Source organism: Pocillopora damicornis, chromosome 10 (assembly GCF_964200805.1).
Source record: "Pocillopora damicornis chromosome 10, jaPocDami1.2, whole genome shotgun sequence".
Classification (NCBI taxonomy): domain Eukaryota; kingdom Metazoa; phylum Cnidaria; class Anthozoa; order Scleractinia; family Pocilloporidae; genus Pocillopora; species Pocillopora damicornis.
In genome coordinates this window covers 19,352,937-19,367,115 of record NC_142679.1, presented here as the reverse complement: position 1 = coordinate 19,367,115, position 14,179 = coordinate 19,352,937, and the positions used below count along the sequence as shown (strand labels likewise).

At 37.3% G+C, this 14,179-nt stretch overlaps 2 protein-coding genes across 4 annotated transcripts in view; both read left to right on the top strand.

The window, feature by feature from the left end:
* LOC113684493 (uncharacterized) overlaps positions 1-14,179 on the top strand; it is a 78,727-nt gene that overhangs the window by 12,834 nt on the left and 51,714 nt on the right. Inside the window, exons 3-4 of one of the 3 annotated variants that reach the window (XM_089185224.1) lie at positions 3,280-3,396; positions 3,609-3,680. The exons of the other annotated variants lie outside the window; for them this stretch is intronic. Coding sequence (XP_089041350.1) covers positions 3,280-3,396; positions 3,609-3,680 — 189 coding nt within the window. The remainder of the gene's footprint in view (positions 1-3,279; positions 3,397-3,608; positions 3,681-14,179) is intronic. 3 annotated transcript variants of the gene reach the window in all.
* LOC149039283 (uncharacterized) lies at positions 6,338-12,112 on the top strand. Its single transcript, XM_089185227.1, has 3 exons — positions 6,338-6,418; positions 8,609-8,740; positions 9,771-12,112. Exons 1-3 carry the CDS (start codon positions 6,412-6,414, stop codon positions 11,072-11,074), a joined length of 1,443 nt encoding a protein of 480 aa, XP_089041353.1. The 5' UTR covers positions 6,338-6,411; the 3' UTR covers positions 11,075-12,112.

Sequence of the window (14,179 nt, the reverse complement as noted above, 5' to 3'; positions counted from 1 at the left end):
GGTGAATAAATAATGCACATTTAGAGAGAAAATAATTGTAGTAGAATGCTATTAAAATATTTCCAGTTCCTTGTAGAATTACATTACCGCTCGTGTATACATTAACCAAAAAACGCGAATAAAACGCGCCAAAAATCGCATGCAAATGCAATTTAAAAAAATGTGTGCGTCAAAAAATTTGCACATGCGCGCATAAGCTCGATACGTCTGCCCGTTAGTATGTATGAGGTAATCCTTTTGTTTTTCTATTGTTGGCGGTTTAACGTTTTAAAGAATAGGCTAAATAGAAAAACGAATAGAAAAAAATAGAAAATAGAAATAATAGAATAGAAAAACAAAATGATTACCTTATATATTCTAAAGAGGTAGACGTATCAAGCTTATGCGCGCACGTGCGATTTTTTGACGTGCACATTTTTTTAAATTCGCAATTGCATGCTTTTTTTGGCTACAATGTAACAGGACTAAAATACTACACTGCTACCAACGTCAAGAAAACTTGTTCGTTTCAATCACCGTTCTAACCGACCTTCCCGATATGCTGTTACAAACTACTGCGACTTCGTAATAGGAATATATGAATGATTTATCATTTTCCAATGGAATTCTTTAATAAAAATTTGTCACTTCGTATAAAAAAAACATCCGTCACAACGGCCTTGAGAATTCGTTCTCGGTGTATTGTAATTCGGTAGAATCAGCTAAAGCGTCCGTTTGTAACCAGTTGTCGCATTCTTAATGTAAACCCACGCGTGGACGTTTAGTTCATAGCTTTATCATCGGTGACCATGCTATTCTCGAAAACTGGTTTATTCATCGCGCCTTTTATACAAAAACTTGTAAGTTCTACTAGCTCATTTTAATGGTGTTGTGTTACAGTATGGTTACATGTCACGACTACGCCTTGTTCTTACCATATGCATATTTTTATTGGAAACCGGATTTACTTCTTGTTTTAAAATTTGTAAAATCATCGAGCGATGTTCACCAAATTGCTCATAAAAGGGAAGGGAAAAATTAAATGCAGGATACATTTAGTTCAAGTTTGTATAAGACTCGCAGACGCGTGCAATTGGACAAAACATCAATACGGCGATACTTATGTCCGTCAACACGGTAATCCAGGACTTTTGGAAAATTGGTGGCTCTTAAAGGAGCCGTTTTTTCATCGAAGGAAGCTGTTACTAGGCTCTTCCTTCGCGTTAGACTACAGTAGAAGTAACGGAGGTGGCTAATGTATTTACAGCACTCAGCAGCAGTCCCGGAGTCCCTGAACCGGGATGGATGGATACCTGCGACAAGTTCGTCCTTGTTAGTTGGCTTGACAACGCGACGCAAGCGAATGTTTTCAGTTCGTGTCAGGGGAGCTTTAAAGGATTCATTTCCGGGCTTTCAGCAGGAGTAGGCCAGTATTTTATGTTATTATCTTCGAATCTTCGTCTTTGACATTGCGATTTACTATAACTTGACCTTTCATTGTAGTAATATATTGCGCTCCGCAACCAAACAAATCATCACGTGCGATGCAAAATGAAACTGTTTATATTTCTGTGCGTAAACGCTCAAGCGAGCGCCGATTGCAATGAATAAAATTACGTCAGTTTTCCGTTGTCGACTCGTCGCATTTTCAAAGTTAAAAGTTCTTTGTTTTACACAACGATAAAAATACAAAGGAAATTTATAGCACTGAATAACAAAGGCACATGAGTCGCGCATTTTTTCGACCGTGCGCGCAAAACAATCGTATATGCGCGTCTGACTACCCTGAGTCTGAGCGTACGTAATTCGTCTGCGCAGTTAACATATACGCAAGCGGTACTGTAAAATTTTTTTCCAGGGAACTCTTGCATATGCAGCCTTCTACTGCAGTAATTATTAACCATTGCTATGCTCATTGGAGGCCTTATACATCAATTATGTTCCTCCATTGGCACCCAGCACTTAGGTGGAGACTGTTTTCACGAATGGTAAATCCTGGCAACCCAGCCATCAGCCGTCATGTAATAGGAAGAAAACCTCCCATTGCACTGGAAAATAAAAATTGTAGAAGAAAAGGAACAAAATACTAGGGAAAAGTGAATTTCCTCGTAGTGTATGTTAAAAGAATATCTGACTTCTTAGGATAAGCTCATTCTGGTCCTGGAAACTTTCAAATTTTGCTACATATGCAAAATTACAGGTACTGTTTAATGTTATGCACAGTTGGCGTGGTGCGCGCGTGCAGTGGTTTAGATCTGCACAAGTGTCAAGTGCGCGGTATTGTAGTGGATACTACTATGGCTTTTTATGAGATTGCCAAGGCGTTTTTAATTGTATCCATTTACAACCTTCAGTTTGTTAAGGCACTGCAAACTTTATTGTCCGGGTCAAAGCCGTAACACAGTGTACACATGCAGTTTGTAACTTGGATTTTGTTACTTGAGCGTTGAAGAGCCTTTGTGGAAGCTACCTTAGAGTTACAATAATTACATGAGCTACCTGACGTTATTAACTTTACCATATACTATCTCTGGCCATACCTGTGGGTAATATGAAGAGAATCCTGTGTTGGGATTGACTATCTAAGCTGCCCCCTTGGGATTACCCGCTTAGATTCCACACAAGAAAAACACTGCGCCAAGGTGACTTACAAATCTCGGTGATGGAGGTGGAAGAAAAGGGACAGAAGACTGTCAAAACAAAGACATCATGAATGACTCGTGTGGGTTTATTGTGCTACAAACACAGTTGGCTTTCTTTCCGTGCTCCTGAAATAAACAAGTCATTCTTGATTCTTAATAAAGTGAAATCTTTTTGTGTTTTTATGGACCTCGAGCTCGTCTTGGTCCAATATTCAGCCATCTTGACCTTATGCTTGGTTAACAAAATACACACACACACACACACACACACACACACACACACACACACACACACACACACACACACACACACGCACACCCACACGCACGCACACACACATGTATATATATGTATATAATTGCTTAGTCAGTAAACCTTAGTACATGTAGGAGGGTCTCATTGTAGTTAACCATTAACCGTAAAGTGGCAAAAAAAATAGCCGTTAGGCATAAAAATTGACAAATTTCAACTGTCAGTCGTCAAAATGGTCAACTGAAAAAATTTTTCTATAATCTTCTGAACAGATTTTCGCAAGATTTTCATTAGAGGGGCTATAAAAGAAAAATTTTTTAGTTTTTACATGTTGGGTGTTTTTAAAAATAGTTTAAGATATGTTTATGGTTCAAAATGTTTGTCGTCTTGTAAATCTGATTTTAGGTGCTTTAACCTCTGAATTCCACTCCACAAGTTCAACCAGTGAAAGTCCACAAAAAAAAGAACAGTGGGAAAAAAGTGAACAGCAAACAAAGATTATGGAGACAGCGAAATTGGAAGGTGAAAAGGAAATTAAAAAAACTTGTATTAAGTTATATGGAAAGCTGTTGTGAACAGTTATAACGGTTATGTTATAAGTACTTGAAGAATTGTCTCAGTGCAATGATGTGGCATCAATTAATTAATATAATTGTACACAGTTCCAATTATGAGAACAAAACGTCTGAAGAGAAGCTGTGAATGCTAATCTCTCTCTGCATTTTTACCCTTAGGTACTTCACCCCTCATTGTGGTACCGACCACTGGTCATGGAAAAGAACTAGAAGAACCTTGGGGAAGGAAAGGTGAACAGGATGCTCAGTTTGAATTATTTTTGAAGTTAATGTAATTGAAACATGTTGCTCATTATGTTCAGCTACTACCAGTAAGCCAAGTAAAAAGTTGTATTGTATTGTGAGTTATCGACTATTTAACGTGCTTCATGTTTGTAGAGTTTTTCCCTTTGTTATCGGGAAAAGTACCCGCTTTTAAGTGGATTTAGTTGATCTACCCTTAAAACTGATATCAAACCACCTTGAAATGAATAAAAAGATGTGGGGCTTACTACTTTCAGTTGTTTTTGCTGACGTGTTGAAGTCTAGCATGGGTTCCAGTTTGGGTTCAGTTCCCCCTGACATGCTCCAAGAAAAAAAAGAAAACAACAAAGCAAATCACTGACTTGTTGTAATGATGCATTGACATTGAAGAAGTGGAAGAATTCATCCGTTTGTAAATTGGCTTAAAAAGCTTTAGGAGTGAAGCTATGAAACTTCAGGGAAAAAAATGAGAAATGAAAAAAGAACGTGAATGTGGTTTTAATCATCTTTTACGATAGAAATTAATGTTTCTGTCAGCAATTATGATAAATGATACTTGTCAATGCAAATTATTTCAAATGTGTTTCTGCCTCATTCTCTTCTCTAGTTAAAGGTAGAGCTGAGTTTCCTTGCAATAAATCAAGGAAATGTTACACACATGTAGAGTGATTACTTTCTCAGTTGTTCTCAATAGTTTTTTTTTCCGGTTTTAAAGCTTCTGTTCTTAAATTTAGGTAATCTACAGTGTACATGTACCTACTAGTATCTTTAAATGCAAGTTGGTATGCCTTTTCCCAACTATTAATTAGTAGAAATGGCAATATCTCTCTACATACCTTTGTTTTTAGGCATGTTGCCTCTTCCTGGATCTTCCACCTTTGATCTTGAAGAAAAACTAGGAAAGCTTTATATGAAACTTCTAACGATGGAAGGTGAAGTAAAATATGCTGTTAAATTAAATTTCATGGTAAAACTAAACCAAGAATGCTTTTAAATACATTTAGTTCTCATTCAAAATATGTGTTTACTTCTGTTTTACTTCAACATGACTATAATTTGCTGTTTGCACAAGTATATCTGTTGTTATCTTTTCTGTGTAAAGTCAGACACTGAATTTTGAAAAGCTCTGTATACCTTTGCTCTCAGGTCCTTCATCTCTCTCCGTCGCTAAGGAAAAGCTAGAGCAAGTATTTGAGGAAATTCGGATGCTGAGAATGGAAGGTGAATAGAAAAATTCATATCTTGTCATTTTTAGGGAGAAACTGATACAAGAATGCTAATAACTGTCCATAAAGTTTGCAAAACCAGGTCATCATCAGGGTGACGATGACCTAGTGTCGAAAATGTTTGCTTTTAAATTTTTTAAATATTTTAGCCATGTAGATAGCTCAATGCTATGAAATGAATTCATATTTTTCCAGTAAACACTTTAAGAAAAATTATTCCCTATCAGAGATATTAACGTTTTTCTGCCTTTACTTTCATCCAAGAATACTGTGAAATGCTCTCAGCTGTTATTCAGTAACTTAGTTTTGTTAAGGAAAATATTTTCAATTCAGTTTTGTCTCTTAATCCACAACTTCAGTTAAAGGTAGTATTAAATTGGCTGTGGCATGTGATAATGAAATATTACTTATAGATAGGTTATTTCACAATGATATAATGGAAAACTTGCATCATTGTTCTTTCACTTGACCTCGATACCTGTTATCATGCTTTAAATTTTTATATCAGGTGAGGCACTTAGTGCTAAATATATTTCTGTGTACCTTTGCTCTCAGATGGTTTTTCTGTCCTTAAATTTTCAACCATTGGTCTTGAGAAAAAACTAGCTGAACTAGGCATGAAGCTTCAGAGGCTGAGAATGGAAGGTGAATATAAAATGTTTATTGATTCATTATCAGAGAGAAATAAATCCAAGAGTGCCATTAAAGGCTTTCACCCTTGTATCGAATTATCTCTTTTCAAGGGAAATTAATCCTTATTTTATAAATTTTCAAGAGAAACTATTCGTTAGTAAAGATGATCCCTGTTCCTTTATAATTATTAAGTGAGATAGATATCTAATACTTTCAGTTCTTCACATGAGCCTAGTACAATGTGAAGTGTTTGTTAAATGCCTGTTTTTAACCATTTATGCGAGGTAAGGCACTGAATGCTAAATACAGTGTATCTCTCTGTTTACCTTTCCCTTCAGGTACTTTGCCACCTCCTGAACTCTTTACTGCTGATCTTGAAGATGAACTAGAACAACTTGAAAAACTTATTTGGATACTTGAAGAAAGAAAAAGAGAGAAAGGTGAGTGAAACATGCGTATTAACTCTGTTGAACAGGGCAAAAGAAATATGGAAAGTGATGTAAGGAAATAGTTGCACTAGTATTTCAGGCTTGATTTTTTAAGTAACAAGCTGAAAGGTGACACACTTCCTTTTAGTTTGTTATAAAGGACTCCTATTATTTTCTCTCCAATACCTAAGCCCTGCATGCAACTTGCAAAAACATCTGCGCTGCTCATTACGTGTTGAAGCATTGGATAATGTGTATTTACTCCATATTTAAGATAACCCCTCTTCTTATATTATGTTATCAACCAAGAATGGTGTTTCAAAATTCTTTAAACCATTTTGCTGTTTACTTCTTCTCTCAGGTAGTTTACATTTCCATCTTGCCACCATTGGAACAGTAATTAGACTACGCAAGGAACTTGAGAAAGTTAAGATGGAAGGTGAATAAATAATACACATTTAGAGAAAAAACAATTTTAGTAGAATGCTGTTAAACGCTTCCACTTCTTTATCGAAGTATCTTTTTCCACTGAACTCCTGCACGTGCAGTCTTTTTCAGAAGTAATTATTAACAACTGCAATGCTCATTAGAGGCCTAAGATATAAGTTACGTTACTACAATGGCACCCAGCACTTAGATGGAGACTGTTTTCACGAGTGGTAAATCCTGGCAACCCAGCCATCAGCCGTCATGTAGTAAAGAGACAACCTCACATTGCACTAGAAAAAAAATACTGTAGAAGAAAAGAAAAAAAATACCAGGCAAAAGTGAATTTCTTCTTAGCGCGTGTTAAAAAATAACTGGCTTAAAGATTTAGATATATGAAAATTCACATATTTGCACTGCGGTGGAAAGATGAAATTAGAAGATCCTCGCAGCTAAGAATACTACTGAAACTAGTAGTTGTAAGAAGGACCTGAAAAAAAGAAAATTTCTTTTCTTTTCCGTACGGGCCTGAAATTTTTTTTTTTTTTTTCAGGTCCTACTTACAACTACTAGTTTCAGTAGTGTTCAATAACTGGCTTCTTAGGATAAGCTCATCCTGGTCTTAGAAACTTTCAAATTTTGGTACATATGCAAAATTATTGGTACTGTTTCATGTTATGCGTAGTTTCGTGGTGCGTGCTTGTAGTGCACGGGATTTGCACGCGCATCAAGTGCGCGGTACTGTCGTGAATCTTGGATACAACTCTAGCATTTTATCAGAGTGGTTAGGCATTTTTAATCGTATCCATTTACAACCATGATGTGTTAAGGCCCCGCAAGCGTCAAATTGTGCTCTAATTCAGTACAAGGTGTACACATGCAGTTTGTAACTTGAGTTTGTATGTCGAACGTTAAGGAACCTTTGTGTAAGCCACCTCAGAGTTACGATGACCACATCGCGCTACCAGAGGTTATTAACATTCCCATATTGCTGCTTCAATAGTGCATGTAGTACTAATGCATGTCAGTGAACTGTAGTACATGTAGGAGGGTCTCAATGGGGCTAACCGTTAACCGTAATCTAGCAAAAACATTTTGCTGTTAGTCGTAAAAATTGACGAAGTTCAACCGTTAGTCTTAACATAACATAACTGTTTATTCACAATTCAAATTTTGTTGAAAAGTAAAAAGGAAACAAAAGAGGTTACCCCTTTCAAGTTTGTCTCCTAAAATAATTAAAAGTCACAGTAAAATAGTTCAAAATTTCCTGAAGCATTAGTAAAATGGCATCTGAGTCTGTTCTTGAAAATGTTCAGATTTTCTGCCTCCGCAACTTTTTTAGGTAAATTATTCCATTCATTGACTATATTTGCACAAAAAGAATACTTAAAACTGTTTAGCTTTGCGGGCAATGGCTTAAGTTTATGGCGATGGTTGGTTCTTAATGGTCGAAAATCACGTGCAAGTGTAAAATACTCAAATGGGTGTAGCCCGTTAAGACTGTTAACTGTCTTATAGCACTCGGTAAGCGAAGAAAATAATCTTTTCTGATGTAGAGTTGGCCATTTAAGGACCTTTAAGCGCTCTTCATACGACATATCTCGGCCAATGTTTCTTATTGCATATATATGTGTTCTGCGTTGTACTTTCTCTTAAATAGCCAAATCCTTTTTGAGGTGTGGAGACCACACTGGAGAACAATACTGGAGTATTGGACGTACCAAACTCAAATACAATTTCGAGAACGATTCAGGGTTCCTGGGGCCCATTGTTCGACCTTTAAATCGGAGTACGTTGTTTGCCTTGTTTTCAGGCTCCATGATAGATTTGATGTGGTGTGAATTCCAAGATCCTTAACGTTAGATTACAAAGGGTTAAGCAAAGAAATTTTTCTTTTAAACTCCTTAACAAGAAAAAGTTAGCCCTAATACGGCCAAAATTTTAACCGTTAGCCGTAAAAGCTATCACCCCATTGAGACCCTCGTGTTGCTCGTGCGTTAAATAACTTTTGCATTAATGTTCCATCGATCGACTAAACGTGTTGGTGGTATCTTTAAATGGTAAATGTAAGTTTGACCCCAAGCTTGTCCGTGATCTTTCACAGTTAAGTAAGTTACTTTTAAGTAGTTCCTCATTTTAATAAATTCTGAATGTGACCTTAAGTACTAAAATAGTTTATGTCTTTTTGTGTCCTTCATGATAGCATTAGAGAACGCCATGTATCTGACCATCAGATCAGGACTGGCGAAGTTTGATGTCAGTTTACCCGAGGAACTCCAGGACTATGTCAGCTACTTATTAAATGAGTCAGCCAAACTTCACTTACGCAAGCAAGGTACTTAACATTGTTAAAATAAGCTTGTATTGGCTTTGAAACATATGTCCAGCTATCTATATTCGGTGGTAAGATTATTGAGAAATGCTGAGTTTGTGTCAAGGAATTTTTCTTTTAACCCAGATTTGTGATCTTGTGTTGGGTTTTTTTCATTCTCAGTAGACCTGGTACCTTTATATAATCATCAAATGACCTGCGCGGTCTAATGCCCGTTCCTAATAAGAAAAGAAAAGATTTATAAATAAACCTCTTTATGAAGGCCATGCGCGGTTGCCCTGGCAGGGGCATTAAAAGCTGCGGGGCCAAGCGTGCGTCCATGCGAGAAGAAAGTAGAATGAGTAGAGTGGCGTTCATGGTATAAAAATCTGATTGACTGAGTAAGATCAAGCTGGACCCACATGACCCCTACTACTCAGTCCATAAGTGCATAGAATTCTGATGTTAAAGCTGGTCGCTTATGTGGTGTAACTTACGTATTTTATGATCGTGTTTTCAAGAAAAAGACGTCTCTTTCAATTTATCAACACTAATACTTCGTTGTTATGTTTGCAAAGTGAAAACAGTTTTTTTCTCTTGTGTTCTTGAAAATGTTCTGAAACTTTAAAACCAGATTTGGGAAAAAACAACAACAGCATGCAACTTTTCTCGCACGCATTTTCGACTCTAAGAGTTTTAGATTACTAGTGAGGGAAAAGATAATATTGGAATAAAACTTTATCACAATGATTTACAACTTCGCAAAGGATTTGCTGACATTTTAAGACTTCTTGGAAAACAAAAAGAAAAAGGGCCTAGCTTAATGTTTTTGGTATCGCACGACCTTTATTGTTCATTCTGTCCGTCTCCTTGTTTTCCCAACTGGTTTCCTTTTACTTGGGATGATTCAACAATAAGTCGAAACACGGAGACTCGATTTTTTTTGTTTCCAATTTGTTTAGGTATTTTTTGTCAGTTTTTAGACAAAACAATTTTTTTTTCGCTGTAATGTTTTCAAGTAAAATATTAATATTCTTTTGTTTTAATCCTTTAGTACTCCAACCACCTCGTGCCTTAGAGGAATTACGAGAAGCAATGGATGAAGACGAATTGAAAACATTCCTTACTATTCACATCGGAGAAGGTGCATGGCAGGTGGTGCTGCTGTTTACGGATGAGCTCCCTAGAGTTAAACTACCACGGGACTGGCGTGGTATAATTCATAACGAGGACGAGGACGAGGAGGAGGAGGTATCTAATGAAGTGATATACAGTTCGAAGTCAGGCATATTGAAGGCGTGGCCAACAGAGTACGACCCTGATTTGATAACACTGTGTAAAGCGATCACCAACAGGAACTGGAAAGTAACCAGATTAATTCTCGCTTACAGTTGGATACCTGATGAAGGTTTGAAGAACTTGAGTATAGCGCTTCCTCAGAGTGAACTTTACAGCTTGACACTGGATGGCAATAGTTTACAAAGTCAAGGATTAAAATACCTGTGTGAAGCGCTGATCAGTAGTGACTGCCATTTAACCAGCTTAAAAGTCAGTGACAATGGGTTAGGAGACGAAGGAATGGCATACTTGTGTAACGCACTAACCAGCATTGACTGTACATTAACCAGCTTAAAAGTCAGTGACGATGGGTTAGGAGACGAAGGAATGGTATACTTGTGTAACGCACTAACCAGCATTGACTGTACATTAACCAGCTTAAACGTCAGTGACAATGGGTTAGGAGACGTAGGAATCATGCACTTGTGTAACGCGCTAACCAGCGTTAACTGCAGATTAACCACCTTAAACGTCAGTGACAATAGGTTGGAAGACGAAGGAATGGTATACTTGTGTAACGCACTAACCAGCATTGACTGTACATTAACCAGCTTAAACGTCAGTGACAATGGGTTAGGAGACGTAGGAATCATGCACTTGTGTAACGCGCTAACCAGCGTTAACTGTAGATTAACAAGCTTAAACGCCAGTCGCATTCAGTGGGGAGACAACGGATTTAAACACTTGTGTGATGCACTTACCAGCAGTAACTGTGTGTTAACCAAATTGAAAGTCGGTTTTATTGAATTAGGAGATGGAGGAATCAAAGAATTGTCTGAAGTTTTAACCAACAGATTCTGTACATTAACAAGTTTAGACTTACGCGGCAATGAATTTGGAGATGAAGGAATCAAGCACCTGTGTAAGGCCTTGACTGATACCAACTGCAAACTACAGCACTTAAACCTCTGGGCAAATTGGAGTGTAACAGATGAAGGCAAAAAATATTTGTCTCAAATGTTAACTGGTACTGATTGGAAAGTTAGAGGGGCACAACTTTTCCGTTCAACTACAAAGTAGACTAAGTAACAAGTCAGAGTCACAGAGACCTCACAGGTTCCTCCGGTTACGTTTCGCTTGTCACGAAATAAATTCCATTTTTATAAATGACAACTTAGAGATTATTGTTCAAGGTGATTAGTGAGGCAGTCGAAACATCGCGATCAAGAATTGAGAAATGACTTGGTATCATGACTCAAACGATTATTAGACGTTCGTTATTCGATAAACGAACTTCACTGTTTAAAAAAATAGACTACAAATGCAACTGCAATTTCGTATAACGGGTCTGTTGGCAATAATGTTATACCTTTTGTAACAAAAAGTTTTGAACTACAGGGAATTGGTTATACTGGTGATTTAGCTGTAAAAAGATGCCAAAAATATTAAATTATATTTTGGTAACCTACTTAATGAATATCGTTGTTTTCTAAAAGAAAACTTTTGAAAAGTCTACGTGAATTAGTGCCGTATAAATAAGTAATAAGTAACAATATATTCTCAATATTTATAGGCTTTCGTATTTTTAGTGGGTAGACTCCAAGGGTATAATGTTTAAGCTTAATTGCAATACACTTGAACAAAAAGGAATGTTTTGTTCTGCCTTGTTCGTTTTCGAAGCCAAATGTAGGCATTGTACAACCAATTGTATACTCGTTCAAATGAGTTTATTTGGACTTTACCTGGTAAGTCATTTACGCAAAGCTTGTACTCTAACTTGTAATTTTTTTTCATCCTAGCTGATGATTTTATGAAGAGCAGAGTTATGTATTACTCTAAAATTACATACTAATGATAAGAAAGTGTCTTACGGGTTACGTAGTCCTTATAATGTATAATCTCTTTTTCAATTTACTATAATAGTTCAGAATGTCGTCTAATTGATAATATTTCAATGTTCCAAAATTCTCAACTCTCAGTAGAAATCATATTTTACATAAATATTTTATATTTTGGAAAGGACCAGACTAAACTGCGAAGTATGTTAACCAAGGACATTAAATATATGCAAGGACTGCTGTTGAATTCGAATACAATAAATGTTGTTTTATTTTTCGATCTTAGCTTTTACTGAATCTGTCAACAAAGCCTTATGAAGGGAACAGGGGCTGGAATACACGTATCCGTTTTATTTGGACACGAAGGTTCTTTTCCCGTTTTTATTTGGCCGAGAATAAATAGAAGTAGCTCCCTCCCTGGTCAAAGGCAAAACTTTAAATGGCTTGCGCAAGAGCCTGGTTCAGGGCTCTTTGTGGGAAAGTGTTGGGAAATTTCGGAAGGCAGGGACGCTCTTTCATAAAACCAACTGCTTGGGCTTAGTCTTAGACTTCCCTTCAATCCTCTTGCAAATTAACTGACAATAGAGGTCTGTAGTTCTCCAATTTGATTTGGGCACCTTTCATGGAAAGCAGAATAACACCGAGCTGTTTTCAAAAATTAAACAAACAAACAAGCAGCTACATTCCCGGCCTTCGGAATGATGCCTAGTTTGAATGAATTATTAAACAAAGAGTATAGGGGCAAGGCTAAGGAGTTAATGCTACATTTAAAGGTTCTTGCCTGGATAAATGTCGTCGGGGCTGAAGCTTCTATGGGCTTTTAGGAGTCTGTCCGCGAGAGGACCGGGTAGGCATGACACATGCCATCTCACCGATTTCTTTCAAACTTTCACAGCTTACGAGAGTCAGATTCAAGAATCCACAGTGGTTCGAGCTCCCAGCTAATCCTTAGGGTATTAGAGCCCCCACATCGAATCCCTGGGTAAAAGGCTAAAATTAGTTCGAAAAATGCACTTCCAACGGATCTCTCTCACACTAACAGATTGCGTGGATCGTAATCTTATTTTGTCCAATGGTTGTTTGAGCCTTAAGGAAACAATTCCTTAAAGTTGGGGTAATTTGATATAACTTCTACCAATTTAGAGCAGTTAATCATTAACTGTGTCACGCAACTATTCCAAAATAGAAAAAATTAGGGTTTTTTAATTGCAAATATCTCCAATGAGCAACATTGTATGTCAAAAAACATTGGAAGGAAGTATTGCAAGTGCCCACAATTTCGGAATCAAGACCAGACCACAACGGCGTAAGCTACCTTCCATTCTCTTTACGAAAAGTGCGTGGGTTGTTTAACGTCCCTTGCTAACCAGTTATGGCAACATGGGGCTGAGATGCTACCACATGAAACCTTCCAACATCCTTAGATGACTAGCTAGGTGGCTGAATCCCATAGAAAACCGTAGTAAAAGCTGTTTCCTTTAGTTTTGCTGCAAAAACTTAAAGGAAAAACGAAAATAATAAAAAAGGTCGCGTTTTTCGCAGAAATATGTCTCTTCATAGCTCTGACTCGAGAAAACAAGGATAAGTATGTATTGTATGTAGAATCGTTTTTTGTGGCTTTTTTTGTGGTTTTTGCGTGCGCCCCTCTATCGCGTCCTATTTAGGTTTAAAAAATTTTTCGAATTTTCGACACTTAGTGGTCATATAATGAAATTCGTTTTGATTGAGTTTGTTTGAGCCGGAAGGGAAGAAATTTGGCACTCGGTCATGGCGCACGGACGTCGTTGCGCTTGGTCCGTCATGACCTCGACTCAAGTATTTTCCGTCCGGCCCTCCCACTCAGTCAATAAGTAAATATCTTTTTCTGTTGGAAATTGTGGAGAACTGTGTTTTTGAGGCTGTCCCATTTAAAAAAAAGCTCTTTTCCACATTTTACACTTTTCAAGCTCTCATCCTAACAGATTCAAAGGAAAAGTTGTTAAAAGCTTTGATGCCAACCATCCTGTACCTATTCATATTTTGGAAAGAGTCTTTTTGAAATGATGGCGTAGTCTATCGACGTATTTTAAACTTTTCTCTGCTGCGTTTTTTCAATTACCATCTCGGACTTAGAACTCTACCTCAACTTCACCATCCGCGCGCTTGTTGACCACGACAGAAACGTGCAATGACCTGCCCTTGATCCACAACCATTTTCTCTGTGTTTCCCGGTAACCAACTAAAGGGAATTCTATGGCCCAGTTGATAATTATGAGCACTTGGTTATTGGCCATGTTCTTAATAACAGAACAACGTCTTAAGGGGCTGCTCTGAGGATGTACGCTATCCACTCGTTAATACTGATCAA